Raw genomic sequence first — 20,689 nt, forward strand, 5'->3', positions numbered from 1 at the left:
ACGTTTGGCTGTGTGTGTGTGTGTATTTATATATATAGACACATTATAAAATTTATTTTATTTATTTATCAAATTTATATAGCTGCCCATCTCATACAAGGTGACTCTGGGTGGTGTACAACAATTAAAAAAATAAATACATAAAAACAACTACATATAAAAGGCTGTAAAAACACACAAAACAGGAGGGAATAAAATTAATAAGGGAGCCATCGTAAAATCTCCCCGGTCCCCTGGGAGCCCCAGGCCTGATCACATAACCAGGTCTTGAGGGACTTACAGAATGTTAAGAGGGATGGAGCTAATCTCACTTCCGGGGAGAGAAAATTCCACAAGGCGGGCGCCACAGCAGAGAAGGCCCGCCTCCTGGGACCCACCAGATGTAATTCTCTAGCAGATAGGATCCACAGCATGCCTCCTCTGCCAGATCTGATGGGATGGGGAGATGTAATCGGGGAATAGATGTATTTTCTGGGTAATGCAACTTTTTCTTTCATATAGTTGTATTTTTCTTCTTTTTTTCTATTTCTCTTTTTTCCTCTTTAATTTTCCTTTTCGCATCAAAAGAATATATACTTTTAGAAGATACATATAGATTGTTTTATAGTTGTATTTTTTTTCCTTTAATAGAATAAATTAAAATGCAACTCTCCCACAACCTTATCTTTACTCCAAGTTACTTTCTTCTATGCATTTGTTTCTGTTTTTCTTTTTGGAAAATGTGGGATATTACATGAAACAGGCAGTTAAATCCATAGCTTTTCCTGATTTGTTATTTTAAAAGATATAGGTTTTCTTGTAAAACATATATCTGGTCTTACTTTATCTACATAATTGGCAGCCTCTGCTAATTTATTCTTGGTTGCTTGAAGATCGTAATTATTTTTCTGAAACTGAAATGGGAAAAGAAATTCAGCCATAATAGTTCTGCAAAATAATCAGAATTGTGTTACAATATGCATTTTCATAAATAAAATGAATAAAGTGCTGCCATTTGTAGTTGTAGAAAATATACTCCTGTACAGGGCAACTCATCCTGTCTGAATGGATGCATATACATTTCTGTAATTTGCTATGCTGGGCATAATTCATGGAGATGATGAGAGTAAGGAGGAAGAACATCTGGAAAGCTGCATGTCCTCCCTATCCCCTTCACCCCTGGGTATTAAGTGGGGTTTGTGAACTTTTACTTTAAAAAATGATGTACGGTACTCATTTTTGGGGAGGTAACATTAGGAAGAGCTTGCCCATTTCTATTTAAGGAGACATAATTTAATTAAGTATATAAATTTATCTAATAAAAGATGGAAAGGAAACATCTGAAATCCCAAGAATCTCTTTTATTGTTCCCTACATCACATACATACATCTTCTCAGTGTCTTTAGGAAAAGAAAAATGTAATGATGTTTCCGCTCATTTCACTAAGAATATATTATAGCCATAGCTCAGCAAGACCTGCACAATTTTACCTATAAATCGTGAGACAGGATGGCTTATTCAAAGATAACTGAATAAAAAATGATTAGGTATGATGTTAAGCATCTTATGCTTGACAAATTCAGAGTCACATAATTGAAGACTCCGGTGTGTGATGTACGGATGTGTGTGTGACTATGAATATGCCTGTCACCATGGTTGGGAATATTTATACTTCTTTACAGCAAGTATAAATAGGAAAAAACAGTCGTGTAAATAGCCAGTGAGAGAATCAAGTTACCCCAGAGATGTTACATCAGCAGCAGTCCCATCTTTGGAAAAGAACAGGGCAGAAGGAAAAGGAATTAAAATAAAAAATGCATGAATGATCTAATATCCTACTGGGAATGGTATTAGTTCCAGTTCACTGATTAGAAACAGATTCCAGGCACATTCAGACAGAATGTTTTTACATCCCTATCTACTGCTAACATATATTACTTAAAATAAAAAGTAGTTTCATCATGTTATATTGTTTTCAATACAAGTAGCCCTTGCTTAACAGCCATTCATTCAGTGACTGTTCAGTTACAGCAGAGCTGAAGAAATGGTACTTATGCCCAGCCCCCAAGTTACAGCCATTGCAGCAGTCATGTGATCAAAATTTGGGCGCCTGGCAGCCCACCTGCACTTACAACTGCAGGATGCACTTCCACTCCCCCCACCCGCCTATCTCTCCCCCCCCTCCACCATATCTGTCCTTTTGGCTGCCTTGCACAGTGGCATTCCTTGGCAGTGCCAGCAGCACTGGGGATGAAGTAGAGGCCCAGAGCCTTCAGCAGTCTCAGCCGGCCACCACCACCCCTGGGCCTCTACTTTAGCCCTAGTGCCACTGGCGACGCCACTGAGGACTGCTGCAAGCCCTGTGGCCAGCCACCCCTACACCCCAGTGCAAAGTCCCATCCACCTCCGCCGTCCTGCGCTCTGTAGGCCCTGCCAGGCCCCGCTGACCTTCACTGTCTGCCTCCCATGCTGACAAAGTGCGCCCAGCCTGGCCCTATATGAGGCAGCTGCTGGCTGTGCCAGGCCTTCTTCCCGAGGCTGTACGCACCGTTCGCCAAATAGCACGCACCATTCTCACAATACTTCAGAAGGCCTTCAGAAAACAACTGAGGCCTTCCAAAGCATAGCGAAAAGGTTGCGCCTGCCATTCTCCAAATTGCATTATCACTTCATCCTCAATCACACATTCACCTATATTAGGTTCCATTAAGAACCCAGCCTTAATGCCTGTGGGAAAAGCCAGGTTTTTACAGTCTTCTGGAAGGCCAACACGATCAGGCTGTCACAATCTCCAGGGGCAGGCAGCTTCACAGGGCAGATGCTTCAAGAGAGAAGACATCTCTCCTGGATGCCATAAGATGGCACTGTTTCACTGAGGGGCCCTGGAGCGTGGCCACCCTGCCAGATCTGGTGGGATGAACAGAAACACCTGGAGACAGATGATCCTGCAAGTCACTGTCCTTGGCCATGTAGGACTTTAAAGGTGATTATCAGCGCCTTGGATCGCACCAGTATTGCGTGCACTGCTGCAGTATTTATGCTTATACAATATTTCTTGCTCATTAAGAGACAAGTGAAATTCCTAATGACACCTTTGAACCTGAATAATATAGTTCTACATCTCTCACATAACCTTTTTTATCTTAAGAGATTATCTGAAATCTACAGTATTAAGAATTCATTGTAAAGCTATTTGTGGGTGTTTATGTGTGTGGCTTTTCCTAACACCCTTGTAATTTTAACTTATTTAAATTTTCAAATTGTTAATTATATGCTATGAAGGATTTCTGGTTGTTCTTCCACTGATGTTTGGTAGAATGCTTTAAGAAAAGCGAGTTAGCAGTTTTTCAGTCTTCCTAGTATTTGCAATCAACACTCTGAAAATCATGACATTTTTACTAAATGCCTCAGTAGAAAGGCTGGTGACAAAATGAACTAGAATAGAAAATCATGACTGTTGATCTGCACTGAGAATCACTGCAAGGTTGAATTTGCAAAATATAAATAAATGTGTAGAATAGCCACTTTGGGTTGCTCACCAAGGTCACATAGTAGGGTTTTTTTTTTAACAGTAATGTTATTAAGAATTATAATTACAACAATAAAAACTAATAGAAACTTTAAAAAAACCTAAAAAAAAAAGGAAAAAGGAAAAAGTGTGGAAAAGAAAAAAAAAGAAAAGGAAAAAATAGAAAGGGAAATAGAAAAGGAAAAAAGAATAAAGAAAAAGAGACATATAAAGAATCTTCTCACCTTCATCACAAGTAAAAACAATTTTAGTAACTTATCACCTTCTTTTAAAATTTTAAAGAGAGAGCCAGTTTGGTCTAGGGGTTAAGGCACTAGGCTGGAAACCAGGATATGTGACTTCTAGTCCTGCCTTGGGCATGAAAGACGGATGGCGGACTTTGGGCCAGTCGTTCTCTCTCAGCCCAACTCACCTCACAGGGTTGTTGTTGTGGGGAAAATAGGAGGAGGAAAGAGTAACAGATATGTTTGCCCCCTTATTATTTATAAAATAAGAAAGATGGGATAAAATAAAATAAAATAAAATTTATTTTAAAAAATACAACAAATGATCTGTTCTTCCCATATCCCATCTCTTATCTATAAACAAATCCATTAAACCTTGTCATTTCAGTCCTGATGTCAGCAAAAGTCCATTAAGAGTTACCAGAGATAACAACATATCTATTTTAGCCTTGATAAAATAAACCAACTTTATATTCCTTCCTTTTACTTCTAACAATCTTGATCTTCAGTCCCTTCAAATAATGTTGTAGAACCTTATTTTGTTTTTTCTTTGTTCCTTCTCACAAAATTATTCAAAACTTTAACAAGCCTCTTTTATAAATCCAATATAGGAAAATTGGAAAATCCAATATAGGAAAACCAGATCACTCTCTTGGTTTGTTGCCTGTATATCCCTTTTAATTATTAAGACATCAGATGGTTTCTTTTATATATCCACTGTAACATCTTTTGCCATGTCATTCTTGTAGCCTGTCATTTTTAAATCCACTTTTCAACTCAATCTTGTCAGGTAGAACTTGTTCCTCTTCCATAACAACTTTTAGATACAGTCTATTTATGGAGGCAGACACTATTAAAATTAATTTCTGGGACCACTGTTCAAAAATATCCTTCAATATGTCCAATGTTAAGATATTTTGCTTCATTTTGTAATTATAAGCCGAGTTTGAGTGTTCTTCTCCTTTAATTGCAATCTTTAGTTCCTTCTATTGTCCATTTTTTAAAGTCTTAATAAGACTTAAAAACACAATAAGATTTAAAAAAAAAATTAAACAAAAGCATTTTCCCACGGGAAGGATTCCTTATAATTAATTCCAAAATCTTATTTCAAATTTATCTGGACCCTTAATCTGTTTGTGACTTTCTAAAATCAAAGTTTTACTTACCCTTTGCTGTGTATTCAAAAAAAAAAAAATTGAAGTTCTTAAACTTGTAGTTAAAACTTCTTTCACTAAGGATTGACGGAAACTCACCTGGTGCTGTAAAACATGTCAATCCAAAGGTTCCTAATAGCTGAAAAGCCATTAATGAACAATTTCCGAAAGTAGTTAGAAAGGAAGTATGTGAACTTAGTGTCCTTCCAAAGGCGCCGACTGCTGTTTCAGCAAGATGGCTATTCCCTTGTTTCCCAGAGCTCTAAATCCACCGGAGACCAATGGGAGCAACTTGAGAGGAGCAATTGTCTGGAGCACTTGTGGGCATTCTCAAGTTCTCTCCTTGTCTGGAGAGGATTTCAAAGAGCTGGTGTACTCGCTGACTTTTCATTCTGCCACAGTCATCAGGACTACTTTTTGTGGAACTGTCCTCAGTTCGCAGTTTCTTCTCCGGAAGTCCAAAACCCAACCAAGGCCACAGTAGTTAAAGGATATGATGATATGGTATTTGACAATGTGATTATTACTTCAAAGCAGCTACATATAGATCCAAATTTAACAGGATACTGGGACATTTTTTAATTTATTATAATGATTCTATGACCATCAGGACTGCACTCTCTCCATCCAGGTCCTTCTGCTAGTCATAGAGAAGAGCACCCAATGCACTTTTTGTCCCATGCTCAGGTTTGAAAGCAGATTGGAAGAGTTTGCAATAATCCACTTCATACAGTACTCTCTTGAACTGATACCCCACCACCTTGTCAACAACCTTCCCTTAAAAAGGGAAGAAGTTAGCAGGCAGAAGTTAGCCAGCACAGCTGGATTAGGAGAAGACTCTTTAGAAGATAGCACACCGCTACTTCCTTTAAGGTGGTCGCCATACCCTCCTCCAAAAGAAACACTTGCCACCTCTTAAATCCATCTGCCTCCCCAACAACTGCCTCAAACAACCAAAAAGATGTGGGTCCAATGTGCAGTTGGCAGCATTCATTTGCAGAGAACCCTGTTGACTACTGCACAGCACACAAGCTCCAAAGGATCCCAGATTATATTATAAGACATTATCCCAGTTAGCTCAATGGAGCAATGCCATCTTACTCTGAGCAAATATGAGGGATTTTGTCTACAAATGTTTTGCAAATCAGCCACAGTGGTCTACTGGGAGATCTTCTCATATGTCCAGCCCAAACAGGATGCAGGTCATCTTAAATACTGCCATGAACAAAATTTCACAGACACAATAAATCTGCTCTGATGCTGCACTATTCTTATTGCCATGAACCTGGGCTTGTACCTGTGATAGTCATATTTGGTCCTTGTTTTTCGCCATCAGCACTTTAGGTGTTTTTTTGGCTGTTTCATTGCCCCAGAACTCCTCAGTACATTAAGGATCAACAACTAGAGGGAGGCCACTCAGAAGCAATCATGTCCTCATAGTCAGAGTTCTAGATACTGACTGGGCACGTGCCAGAACTGCCACATAACTTCCTTTGGCAGGACAGCGTGCAATCAAAAGTGTTTCTCACAAAACTGATACTAGGATTTCCCCATAGTTACTTCTAAGATAACATAAAATAACTGGGACTGTGGATCACTGATTTGTCCATGTTATATGTAGTTAGGCTCTTATCTGCTCTGGGTTCACTACTAATCAGATATAAATAAATGACTCTCTTACTTCTGCATAATCAGCCACTAGTAGAAGCTCCACATATTTCATTGACTGTTGATCATCCCGCTTCACCTATGGCAAAAACACAGAAAAATATGTGCTTGGGGTTTATTTTGGTCAGATATAACAACAAGCAGCTCTATCTCTGTACATATATTAATTTTAAGAGAAACAATGACCAGTCATACCTTATGTGAACAACTGTTCGTTATAAGCATCAACGGTGTATCTCATGCAAACTGCATTTTAAGGTATATATAGGAATTGTTCTTGTATAGATGTTTCACCATGTCTCCCCCTCATTTAAATCCTACTTTCACTCATCTGGCACAGATGTTTTTTTTCTTCCTAGCACATTTCCCAAAATTACTTGAATTCTTATTTTCTTATCAAGATATTATGCTTCTGCCCAAAATGCTTACTGAACTATTATTCTCCTATAAATATTAGCTCCTATTGCTTTATCACAAGTTTTAAATTATGATTTATTTATTTCACCAAGTATAAAAACTAGAAAATATTTCTAGCTCTCTGAATTGATTGAATTCTGCTTTAGAAACACCCTTGGGTTTTTTGTTTTTTGTTTTAATTTTGGCATATAATTCCTTAAATAAATAAACAATGCCAGAGTGATTATCTCATCCACAGCAGAAGTTATCAGAGCTTTCAGGATAGAAAATGGCAGGTTATGAACCAATGAAAATAATTAAAAACATCAGAAATGAATGGGCCCTTCTCTGCTCTCTTGTTGGCCAACAGAGAGATGAACCCCCCTGTTCCACTCTCCCCCCCACCCAGAAATTCACATAAATGAAATAAAATTAACAAAGTTTAACATTATATTTTTGAGCCATGAATCCATAGTTTAGAGTATAGCTTGAACATGCATTTACACAGGTAGTCCTCACTTAACAACAGTAACTGGGACCAAAATTTCCATCACTAAGTGATGCAGTCATAAAGCGTGATGTCATGTGACCGCATCACTTACTGATGGCAATCCCAGCAGTCCCCATTGCTGTTGTTAAGTGAAAACTGTGGGTCATTAAGTGAGGACTTCCTCATAACTTCCTCCTGGCTTCCAACAACCAAAGTCAGTGGGAAAGGTGGAGGAAGTTGCAAGTCCCAGGCAGTTCACAAGCAGGTCAGCAGGCAGCAAGTGGCTTCTGCTGGGTGTGGGAAGGTGTGTGGGTGGTTGCAGTGGTGCATATGAGTGATTTCGGAGCCGGGGATGGCTACTGCTGGGTGGGGAAGACTTACCTGAGCAACTTGAAACCTTCCCTGCCAGAACTGGTGATCACATGACTGTGGGGCACGGCAACTGTCATAAGTGGAAGCCGGATGTCAAGTGCCCAGATCATGATCACATGACAGCAGGGACACTGCGACTGCTGGAACTTTGAGGACTGATCGTAAATACCACTTGTTCAGCACCATCGCAACTTCAAAAGGTCACTGAACGAGCGGTCAGTAAGCAAGGACTACCTGTATTTCTCAGCTTCAGCTTTTTATTCATTAACATGTGGATAATAAATTAGCCTACATTCTCCAACTGCTGGAATAATTTTTGGCACAACTCATGTAAAGCAATATGAATGGTTAAGAAAAGCAGCAGGGGAATTTTTATTTTTCTTCATCCCTTCCCATTCCCCCCGCTCTGATGCTGCTACACACTGCAAGATATGAGGAGTAACTCGGACATACCCTGTGGTATCGTGGTTCAGTTTGGCCTGTCAACTCTGCAAGCCAATCTGTCATCTTTGATTTCAAATGCTCACTTCCACAGTTTCCATGGGGAACTTTGAGATGCTCAGACCTGTAAATGATGTGTTGCTCCTGACTATCAGGAAGAGGTTCTAAGACGTAACTGAAGTTGTTGCTTATAACTATAAGGCCACTGAAAAACAATTCAACAAAACCATCAGAAGGCAGAGAAGGCAAATCAATTAAAGAAGAACAAAGAAAGAAAACAACTGAACTCAGTGGGATGTAGTTCAGAGTACTGTAGGTATTTACAGGGGTGACATTTAGTAATATGGGACAGTTGCTAAGCCCATTTTGTTCTTTGATTTTCAAAGCTAACCAAGAACTTTTATAAATCCTGGATTTTAAATTTTGAACTGAACAAAGAAAAGAGATGACTAGTTCTAAGAGCCAACAAGACCATTCTGCTTTCTTAAATGATTATAAGGAGGCCAACATTAAATATATTTTGATAAAACAAAGTGACAAAAATAATCTTAAAGTACAATTAGTAATGGAAATAGAGGGCTTCATGATGAAGCTGAAAGGCCTATAAATACAGAGGTCTAAGCAAGCTGTCCACTCTATGTATATTTATTGCTATTGTTACTGGGTTTTTTTTAAATTGAGTTTTAATTTTATGTTAGCTACTCAAAGTCACTACTGTGAGATGGACAGCCATATAAATTGAATGAACAAAGAAATAAATCAATAGTGTCTGTTATTTCAAGCTCAATGATCTTTTCTGGATGGAAGGCTTTTTAAGTCACCGAAAACTATTACAACTATTATGAATACAGTGGTACCTCTACTTACGAACGCCCCTACTTACGAAATTTTCGAGATACGACCAGCTCCAGCCCCAAAAATTTACCTCTACTTACGAACTTGCCTCTACTTACGAACCGGATCCGCGGCCATTTTCCCTGCTGCCACGCGGTCGCGGCTTCCTGTGGGCGAGATCGCGGTAGCAAGGAGACGTTCGGTGAGGCTTGTGGTGTGTTTTGTGGCGTTTGGAAGGTTTTTGAGGTTTAAAAATAAAATGCATATGTTTCAGAACTGTTTAGCCGTATTTACATTGAACCTTATGGGGGAAATTTACCTCAGGGTGCGACCAAATTCGGGGGCGGATTAGCCGTATTTACATTGAACCTTATGGGGAAATTTGCCTCGTGGTGCGACCAAATTCGGAGAGCGGAACGGATTAACCGTATTTACATTGAACCTTATGGGAAAATTTACCTCGACTTGAGACCAACTCGAGTTGCAACCAGAGTCACGGAACGGATTAAGTTCGTAACTAGAGGTACCACGGTACTTGGAGAGCTGCCTCTGAAAAAAACCCCCTTCATGGATCACTGCCTTATCATGGCGAAGGGGCTTGCGTAACTCAGTGAAGCCATGAGCTGTACTGTGCAGGGCCACCCAAGACGGACAGGTCATGACAGAGAGTTCTGACAAAATTTGGTCCACTGGAGAAGGAAATGGCAACCCACTCCAGTATCCTTGCCAAGAAAACCCCATGGACAATGTTAAAAGGCTAAAAGATATGATGCCGGAAGATGAGCCCCTCAGGTCGGAAGGTGTCCAATATGCTACTGGGGAAGAGCGGAGGGCATTTCCAAGTAGCTCCAGAAAGAGTGAAGCGGCTGGGCCAAAGCCGAAAGGACGTTCAGCTGTGGATGTATCTGGAAGCGAAAAGAAGGTCCGATGCTGTAAAGAACAATATTGTATAGGTACCTGGAATGTAAGATCTACGAACCAAGGCAAGCTGGATGTGGTCAAACATGAGATGACAAGATTGAACGTCGACATCTTGGGAATCAGCGAATTGAAATGGACGGGAATGGGTGAATTTAATTCAGGTGACCATTATATCTACTACTGTGGGCAAGAAACCCTTAGAAGAAATGGAGTTGCACTCATAGTCAATAAGAGAGTGGGAAAGGCAGTAATGGGGTACAACCTCAAAAATGACAGAATGATCTCAGTGCGTATCCAAGGCAAACCATTCAACATCACAGTAATCCAAGTCTATGCCCCAACCACTGATGCCGAAGAAGCTGAAGTTGACCACTTCTATGAAGACCTACAACACCTTCTAGAACTAGCACCAAAAAAAGATGTCCTTTTCATCATAGGGGATTGGAATGCTAAAGTAGGAAGTCAAGGAGTAATCGGAATAACAGGCAAGTTTGGCCTTGGAGCACAAAATGAAGCAGGGCAAAGGCTAATAGAATTCTGTCAAGAGAACGAGCTAATCATAGTAAACACTCTTTTCCAACAACACAAGAGACGACTCTATACATGGACATCACCAGATGGTCAATACCGAAACCAGATTGATTACATACTTTGCAGCCAAAGATGGAGAAGCACTATACAGACAGCAAAAACAAGACCAGGAGCTGACTGTGGCTCAGATCATGAGGTTCTCACTGCAAAATTTAGGCTTAAATTGAAGAAGGTAGGGAAAACCACTAGACCACTCAGGTATGACTTAGATCATATTCCTTGTGAGTACACAGTGAAGGTGATGAATAGATTTAGAGGATTAGATTTGGTAGACAGAGTGCCTGAAGAACTATGGACGGAGGTCCGTAACATTGTACAGGAGGCAGCAACTAAAACCATCCCAAAGAAAAAGAAATGCAAGAAAGCAAAATGGCTGTCTGATGAGGCTTTACAAATAGCTGTGGAAAGAAGGAATGCGAAAAGCAAGGGTGAAAGGGAAAGATATAAGCAACTGAATGCAGATTTCCAGAGAATAGCAAGGAGAGATAAGAAGGCCTTCTTAAATGAACAATGCAAAGAAATTGAGGAAAACAATAGAATGGGGAAGACTAGAGATCTCTTCAAGAAAATTGGAGATATGAAAGGAACGTTTAGTGCAAAGATGGGCATGATAAAGGACAAAAAAGGCAGGGACCTAACAGAAGCAGAAGAGATTAAGAAGAGGTGGCAAGAATACACAGAAGAACTATACAAGAAAGATCTTAATGTCCCTGATGTCCACGCTGGTGTGGTCACTGACCTTGAGCCAGACATCCTAGAGAGTGAAGTCAAGTGGGCCTTAGGAAGCATTGCTAACAACAAAGCTAGTGGAGATGACAGTATTCCAGCTGAGTTATTTAAAATACTAAAAGATGATGGTGTTAAAGTGCTGCACTCAATATGCCAGCAAGTTTGGAAAACGCAACAGTGGCCACGGGATTGGAAAAGGTCAGTTTACGTTCCAATTCCAAAGAAGGGCAATGCCAAAGAATGCTCAAACTATCGCACAATTGCACTCATTTCACATGCTAGCAAGGTTATGCTCAAAATCCTACAAGCTAGGCTTCAGCAGTACGTGAACCGAGAACTATCGGATGTACAAGCTGGGTTTCGAAGAGGCAGAGGAACTAGAGATCAAATCGCCAACATTCGCTGGATCATGGAGAAAGCACGAGAGTTCCAGAAAAACATCTACTTCTGCTTCATTGACTATGCAAAAGCCTTTGATTGTGTGGATCACAACAAACTGTGGCAAATTCTTAAAGAGATGGGAGTACCAGACCATCTTACCTGTCTCCTGAGAAATTTGTATGCAGGCCAAGAAGCAACAGTTAGAACCAGTCATGGAACAACCGACTGGTTCAAAATAGGGAAAGGAGTACGACAAGGCTGTATACTGTCACCCTGCTTATTTAACCTATATGCAGAGTACATCATGAGAAATGCCAGGCTGGAAGAATCACAAGCCGGAATTAAGATTGCAGGGAGAATCATCAACAACCTCAGATATGCAGACGATACCACCCTAATGGCAGAAAGTGAAGAAGAACTAAAGAGCCTCTTGATGAGGGTGAAAGAGAGTGCAAAAGCTGGCTTGAAACTCAACATTAAACAAAATAAGATCATGGCATCTGGACCCATCAATTCCTGGCAAATAGAAGGGGTAGAAATGGAAGCAGTAACAGACTTCATTTATTTGGGCTCCAAGATCACCGCAGACAGAGACTGCAGCCACGAAATTAAAAGACGCTTGCTCCTTGGGAGGAAAGCTATGGCAAACCTAGATAGCATATTAAAAAGCAGAGACGTCACCTTGCCGACAAAGATCCGCATAGTCAGAGCTATGGTTTCTCCAGTAGTAATGTATGGCTGTGAGAGCTGGACCATAAAGAAGGCTGAGCGCCGAAGAATTGATGCCTTTGAACTGTGGTGCTGGAGAAGACTCTTAAGAGTCCCCTGGACTGCTAGGAGGTCAAACCAGTCAATCTTAAAGGAAATCAACCCTGATTGCTCATTGGAAGGACTGATAATGAAGCTCAAGCTCAGATACTTTGGTCACCTAATGCGAAGAGAGGAGTCTTTGGAAAAGACCCTGATGCTGGGAAAGATTGAAGGCAAAAGGAGAAGAGGACGGCAGAGGATGAGATGGTTAGATAGCATCACTGAAGCAATGAGCATGAAACTGAGCAAACTCAGGGAGGCAGTGAAGGACAGGAAGGCCTGGCGCAATATGGTTCATGGGGTCACGAAGAGTCGGACACAATTTAACGACTGAACAACAAACTCTGAAAAAACCAAATCCTCTCTTTACTCAGATGCTTTTCTGCGTGCTCAGCAAGAAATAAAGATTCTGTGAGAAGTCAACTGCACAGTCTTCTTTGCAGAACGTTCATCAGATCTCCTCTGCAATGGATCAGTTGCTTTACACAAAAGCTAGAACAATTTTGAAATTAAAAAATGCCAGTGGCATTGTAGATTAGAAATGTTGCAAAGAGAATGAGAGGATTTCAATAATGGGAAATGGTCATAATATATTTATTTTATTTATAGCCCATAATTCTACTTTTATAAGCTTTGCAGAGAATTAAAATAGGAAGTTAAAGACAAAATAATAAATCAATACAATTAAAATCAATTTCATTAAAATCAATTAACACTTCAAAGTTTGACAAACAAAATGTTTTTTTGCCATTTTTAAAAAATACTGGAGTAATACTGGGAAACAAATTATCCCCTTATATAAAACGTTCCATAGTCTGGGAGGCAAATGTGAAATAGGTACCAGATACCAGACTGTCAAGCTTCTGGCAGTGGGACCACCTTCAAAAGACCCCTCCTGCTGATCTAAATAACCAGGCAGTTTCATACACAGTTGTGAAAAATAGCATACAATTCTGGAAGTAAACAAAATGGCAGTTCCTTCTCCAGGCTCCACCAGGTAAAAGTTAAAATGAAAAGTCAACCACCACCAAGGCAAGTAACAAAATTAAAGCTGCTAAGTAGAAGGATCTTCATAAAATTCAGGCAAGCATGCAAAATGAAAGGATCTTCTCAGAAGAGGAAACTTTACAATCCTTTTCCACTGCCTACCTTTTCACTGATGCTGACAATGGAGTAAATGCGGTATTGTGACTGACGCTGGGCTTGAGCAATGAGAGCTGTATTCATATCCCCCTTAAGCTATGAAGTTCACTGGGTGGCTCTGAGCAAGTCACACCTCTCAACGCAATCTATTTCATCGTTGTTTTGATGAAAAGTGTGGCAACTCATAACCAGTTACATTCATCCAAGTTCACTGGAGAGAACACTGCCGTATGGTGAAAGGTGAGATGACTACTGTACATTGTCTGTAACGTGGAAGATGCTCTCTCCTAGTCTTTTAATAAATATTGATTTTTTTAAAATTATGGAATGTTTTTAATGTTGTTCATTTATGGCTTGTTTTTTACTGTACCCAGAGTCACGTTTGTGAGATAGGCTGCTATATAAATATGATGACTAAATAAATAAATAAATAAAATATTAGTGTGATCGACGTCTAGTAACACTTTTGCCAGGCAAATTTTCATACATGCAGAATGAGCTTTCATCAATATCGCTATATTCACAAGCTACTTTTGGTTTCTGCAGAACAAATAATATCATTAACTTTCAGGTGAATTCTTACATATAGAACTACTTTATTTAAATATTAAGAATTATACTTAAGAATTAAGTACTGAGTAGCAAATGGGTTTTGTCTGCAGTGAGTCTTTTCTCTAGCTGTGCTTTTCTTTCCCACAAGATATAAAAACATATGCAAGGGTTTAGCTTCTGTTTATTACCAGTAATCCCAAATTATTCTGATATTAGAATAATTTGAAGGATGCTGGCTGGTATACGGAGCAATCTACTGTCAATCAAAATATTAACAATGAATACGAGCTTTTGGCTGGAAATTCTGAAAGCCAGGAATAACACGCCGAAAAAGGAAGGGTGGGATGAAAGCCGGTCAACTTGCACCTGCGATGCTTTCTATTCTGTGCAGGCTTGTGGCTTGTATCAGCCATAAAAGGCAGCCTTTACTTTGTTTATACATCCCGACAGTTTGTTTACATTAAGGTGACTTGAGGTTATTGAGGATTTTTTAAAAAAAAGTCTGGCCAAAGCTATTTCCTAACTGGACAGAAGCCCAGCTCCAACTGGCTCTGAAGTAAAGTGGCCAAAAAGAAACCATGTCCTGTTTATAAAAACAACATGTTTAATTTCTCAAGTGCTCTGTAGAGTTAACATATGTTAATCAACAATAAAGACTCATCGCTATCTAGGGGTTTTATGAAATTCCATTATTAAGTGAGAAGTACAAGGGAAGCTTGGAAAAAAACACCTACCTCAAATTCTGGAGACCTGCTGTCAGTTAAAGTGGATAATACTAGGCTAGACAGTCAATGATCTTATTCCAAATAAGGCAAACAGAAAGATCCTATAGATACCCAGGGAATGAAATCCCAGAATACATAATTAATGTTTCTTTTTACAGCAGGGATGACTAACCTCCAACTTGTGGGCTACATGAAGCTACCCCTAGCCTCTTCTTTTCTGACCCCCGATGCCTCTCAAAATTGGTCTACAGAAATTTGGTGCAAAACTCTGAAGAGTGTTTTTTTTTTTTTTTTTAACGAAGTAGTAAAATAGATGTAGCAGGATACTTCTTCAAAAAAAGCCAAGTTCCTCAAAACAAATGAGTATGAGAATTTCCCCCAGTGGTGTAATCTCAATGTAGTCCATAGGGTTGGTGATGTTGGTGGAGGAGGAAGGGGAGGAAAGGGAAAAGCAGCAGCAGCAGCACCGTTGCAAAAAAGCTGCCCGTCCCTGCCTTGTGGTATCTGGAAAGAACCATACAAATAAAACTCCTTGAACCCTTCTGAGCTATCATCCTCAGAAATGTTGGGATTAGCAGCAGACCCGCCCAGAGGGAAAAACTGTCATGTTTGTCCATCACTATTTAGCCATTCATTTATCTATTACTCCTTCTTAAAGTCCTTTGGTCATCACTCTATCTTTTAATTGCAAATTATGACATCATATAAAAGTCCCTTTGCAGCCAGATAATGCATGAAAGAGCTGGGAACTTACCGTAGACCTCTGCATGTGCTGAGCACCACACTTGATTTATGGATCCCCCTCACTCTACCATGGTAAAAGCAATGATCCTGAGAGGATGAAAGGAAGTGTCAAGAGCAAGTAACCTCACTCTGTAGATTCATTTATCTTTCCCCACTCCTTTGGTAGGAATCCAAGTCAGTGTTACATGAAAAGTAGACATGAAAAGACATAAGAGTGATCCCATTACGGCTTACTTAACTCTTTGGGGATATGAATCCTTTTCAATCTCTCCTTCTACCCACCCCCACTAAAATAACTCAGAGCTGAATTGTCCATAATGGCTGGGTTGCCCAGATTTGTTTGAATCGTAATACAGTTACTTTGGTTTTGTCTTAGCATCTTGTCTGAACCTAACCAATTGTAGTTATTCAATAAACAACACTTAAAGTAAACATGGCTTAGCAAAATGTTTGAACAAGGACTAGGTTCAGCATCATATTCTGCCATAAATGGATTAGTATGGTCTGTGAGCGCAATCTTACTTTTTTATGCACTCACTCATTTGATTTGTAACTTTTGAGAAGTCATTTTCTGGGGAGGGAAAAAATAATTTGGGAGCTTATTTCTACTTTAAAAGAGAGGGAGGAGAGAGAGAGAGAATTGTATGTACTAAAACATTTATTATTCTACTGAACAAAACTGTTGGAGAGATCTCAGTCTGAAGAGCAGAATCAGTTTTTCTGGGTAAACATTTTTACTGACTTCTGGGACAGCTAGTATTTTACATTTTCTTTTTAAGAAAAACTACAAACATACTGTGAAATGATAAAGCCATACTGCATAGATTCCCATAATGAAAAACAGCCAAAAACAAAAACCTGCAACTCAACAGCCATTACAATTCTGCACAGTCAGCTTCTTTTAGGAAACTACAGTAAAGAGAGCAATATCAAGAAAGATGATGTCTGTTATTATGAACACTTATTTGTAAACCATCTAATTCACTATCTGAAGTGCTAGCCAGTCTACATTTTTCCAGTCAGTTAATTCAGGAGAGAGGTCCTACTGGACATGAGCCAGTTGGCATAAGTTAGTTTTGGAAGGCCCTGAGAGGATAACAAGCTTTCAGATCCCACTTAGCAGAGGGGATCAGTTCCTGGAGGATATCCATTTTTAAGTTCATGAGCATTTCTAGAATAGATGTGTCTGTTCCAGCATGGAGCTTAGAAGGTACAGACCACACTGATTTAGAACCTGGGATTTTCATGTATGAATACTTTGCTACTGAGGCAAAAGAAAAGTTTGTAGCCAATCTCTTCACTTTTATGACAGGAGGAGTCCTGTGCAGAAAGGAGCAAGGGGTAGGGTGGGTGTTGGACATGGGCAAGAATATAGACAGATATTACACAGGGAGGAAGTGCAAGCGGAGAGGTGAGGACATCAGAAAGAATGCACATTATAGCATGGCGTCGTATTAATCCAGCTGCATAGTTCTAGCAGTTTTTGGTTCACTGTTTTTTGCCAATGTAGTTCAGTGGCCCATCAGCATATCACTGTGATTCAGCCCTGCACTAGAGGCACCAATGAAGTTCATTGCCAACTTTGTATGGAGTTCCAAGGACCACACCCAAATTACAAACCAGTAGATATGGATCACTGCAGTTGTAACAGCACTATGTGGTGCTGTTCCCCATTACACTGAACAGTTACACCCAACAATTCAGTGAATTCTGTGAAACAACATCTGGAAAATTGCTAATGTAGGATGTAGTAGATTACAAGAGTTTTGCATTCTAAGGTAAAGTCAAAGTTTTCCATAAGCAGCAATTTCTTCGATTTGTTCTGTCTCACTTGAAACTTATTTATTTATTATTGGTATTTCTATGTTATGCTACTCCAAAATGGCTCTGGGCAGTCAAGAAATAAGAAATACTGTAGCTTATTATATTTACCCACAGAAAGACAATTATGTTGATGAAGAAAATGAACTGAATAGAGACTGCTGCAGTTCTAAAAACTGTAGCAGCCACAATCATAATTCCCATATCAAGATTCTTATTCGATCACTACTTTCATATTACACTATCAAATAACGCACTTAACAATGATCTCACCAGGAAAGATGCAAAGGGAGGGGCAATGAATGTTTCCTTATTTACTCCCCCAGCTTTGAATCAGAGTATATTTGAACTTGCTTCCTTGATCATTTCTTCTCCTACTCCTTTGTACCTCCAAATCAATTTTTTCAGAGTGCCAATCAAGACTTGGACATTGCTCCATGTACAGCCTACCAAAGTTGGAACCAGGATTATGTTTTCAAGTGGACTTGTCTCATGAAATTATGTTGAATACTCACTGTCTTGTTCAAGGAGATGGTTTGGGCTGTTCCAATTTTAGTATAATGAGTTTCAGTGTAGTCTGGCGCAAAGAGATCCCTACCAACAAAAATGAAGAAACAGGGAAGGGAGGTGGGTGTAGGAGAGGAGAAGATAATATTAATAAGTTATTATTTGAATATCCATGCGTATGAAATCTTGCTATTCTACTTCATCAATAATTTATTCTAACATGTTTAAAAAGTTGTCTGTTAGACTCATAAAAAATTTAGATTGAACCTGCCTAAAGTTGTGACAATAGCCAATAAATGTCAACATTATGTGCTGAGACAAATGGCAAGATGAAGTAAAACCAATGCAGCAGATGAAAAATAGTGTTCTTAAAACTGTGCTGGACATCTGATTCCCTGTGGTCAAGCTGACACTTCAACAATCCCCATGATGCAATATGAGATGGAAAGAAAAATGTCTCTCTCCACTCCTTTCATACCATTCATAATTCTATAAACATGATTGTTCATGTCATTAAACAGCCTCCGATAAGTTACTGATTCTCCACCTCATGCATTCAAGAAAAGATGAGAAAAACATAAGCATTTTGCACACTAAATATGCTCTAGAGATACTTCAGGTTAACGGATGAGTCGTGGAAGCTTTTATCTCTCATTGTGAGACTCTAACAAGGCTAATTTTGCTTTTTCCTGCCTGTTACTGTTAACAGAGGTCAGTCTATCGTGTTGCATCTATGGACTATGGATAACCAAAACAGCCACAAACAAAATTGCAAAATAAGCTCACTAATATATCCTGTGCTACCAAGGGTCTGGACAGCATGCATCTTCAAGACTCAGTTACTTTCTTTGCCAATTGTATTATCTGTCTGGAAAATGACATTAGCAATTAGCAAAAAGAAGTGGTCAGGAAAATGGCTGAGCCAAGATTGCTCTCTAGTGAAGTGGTGACACTAAATGCAATTAAACTTTATTTCTATTTCTGAACCCCACTGATCTGCATTTATTCAGGGCTCAGAACTTCCTTATCTAACTATTACCCACATATGCTGCTTATTCAAATGTATGCAAATTTGCTACCTTTTCCACATATACCCATATCATTATACCCATCACTGAATCTTATTTGAATATCTTTGCTTTCTTCCAACTCCCAGGTTCCAAACAAATGAGGATGGCTGAATTGCGGCTCAACAGTGTGATGCTATTAAGGGCACTATATGTGCAATTAATATTGTTTATATATTGTTTATATGGTCTTTCTATCACTTCATTTCCCTTTATTGTTCTCCAGCCTATGATGCCATTCTTTAGACTATAAAAGAAACAGGAAATATTGGGGTTATTTACAATGAACAAACAAAACTGCACCATCCGATTTCTATTCTACTAACACAAACTTAACATTAATAGTAATCAAGGCAGATTTCTAGGTGATATCAAGATGGCCGAATCTGGTCCCAGATGAGAGACAAATGCTTTAATAGTGCTACTATTTCCCTTTTGCTCAGATGTCTAACAAACTAAAATGTAATCTCAGAGAGAGCATTTTTAGTTTGTATGCCTTGCTTTCTCCAGATAGAAGGTTCACTGAGGGTTCCCTAAATCCTAAAGCTAGAATTTAGGATAACCTACATTGTAGACAATAATACTATCTGTACAGGCTGAGTTTAGTCAATATCTCACCTATGTCAGAAATAGTATACACATTATGTAGGAGTACATCTTTATCAGATCTGGATCAAATTCCAAAGTAAAACATACAGTATTTTAAAGTCTGAAAGTAAAGCTTAATGCTTAGCTCTAGTACCTTCCTGTCTTGCTACTGTCAATTTAACAACTAAAAAAGAAGAGAAAGCAGCAGCCAATCTTTTTTTTTTCTAAAGCTACATTTGAGAAAGAATTTAGCAGGACACATTTCCACTGCTACAGAACTGTCCTTTTATCAGTTATAGAATAAATATAATGAAAAGATCTAACAAAAACTGGAATGCCCCATCCAAAGTTTGGTGTGCTAGTGAAATTATCAGAAGGCACTAAAAGTAGCTGAAGTATCTCTATATAATCCTGAGAGTAATTCCAGAATTTTGGGGTTTCCAACATGGACTTGCTTACTAGATGTTAGAGTTCAGCAGAAAAACACTATCAGAAGAAAAGAGCTGCACTGGCACCAGCTGCAATAAGAAAAAGGCAGGGGGCTCAAATGATATTTCTGGATTAAGGGGACCTTCCACCTTCCATATCACCATGGCTACTCTGTCCGTTTGCCACTGTCACCCGACTTTCGGCCCATCTTCTTTGTCCTCCTTCTCAGGTATCCTAGCTATGTCACGGTCCTTTCTCCCCAGCCTCTCCCTCTAATTACTTGGGGTCATCAGGAAGCTGTTTCACGTTGTGAAGGAATTACTGCTTAGTGCTCTACTATCTCCAACCATGATCACTATTTTCATTTGCCCAAAGTACCTCTGAGCTCCAGATTTGGCTCACAACCTGCAGACAATCTGAACACATAAAAATGGTGGATGTAACTGGACCTTGAAAAAAAAGCATTTTGCTGCACTGCATGTTCATTTAACTATTAAACATATATTTTAAAAGAAGTTGTGTCGCAACTTGCAGCACTTTAGATAGGTGCCTGTTTTCTGTCCCATCCCATCAGCTATTACCAATTTCTCACT

The 20,689-nt window shown here is 39.3% G+C and overlaps 1 protein-coding gene across 1 annotated transcript in view; it reads right to left on the reverse strand.

Moving 5' to 3' along the window:
* The window catches only part of ADAM19 (ADAM metallopeptidase domain 19), a 73,646-nt gene that overhangs the window by 26,099 nt on the left and 26,858 nt on the right, over positions 1-20,689 (reverse strand). Inside the window, exons 4-8 of the mRNA XM_088133887.1 lie at positions 18,021-18,099; positions 15,695-15,771; positions 8,267-8,459; positions 6,569-6,634; positions 822-893 (exon numbers count right to left, since the gene is read on the reverse strand). Of these exons, the coding sequence (XP_087990013.1) occupies positions 822-893; positions 6,569-6,634; positions 8,267-8,459; positions 15,695-15,771; positions 18,021-18,099 (487 nt within the window). The remainder of the gene's footprint in view (positions 1-821; positions 894-6,568; positions 6,635-8,266; positions 8,460-15,694; positions 15,772-18,020; positions 18,100-20,689) is intronic.

Source organism: Python bivittatus, unplaced genomic scaffold (assembly GCF_059951505.1).
Source record: "Python bivittatus isolate LINGU-HERP-01145 unplaced genomic scaffold, Pbiv_v1 ctg000080_np1212, whole genome shotgun sequence".
Taxonomy (NCBI): domain Eukaryota; kingdom Metazoa; phylum Chordata; class Lepidosauria; order Squamata; family Pythonidae; genus Python; species Python bivittatus.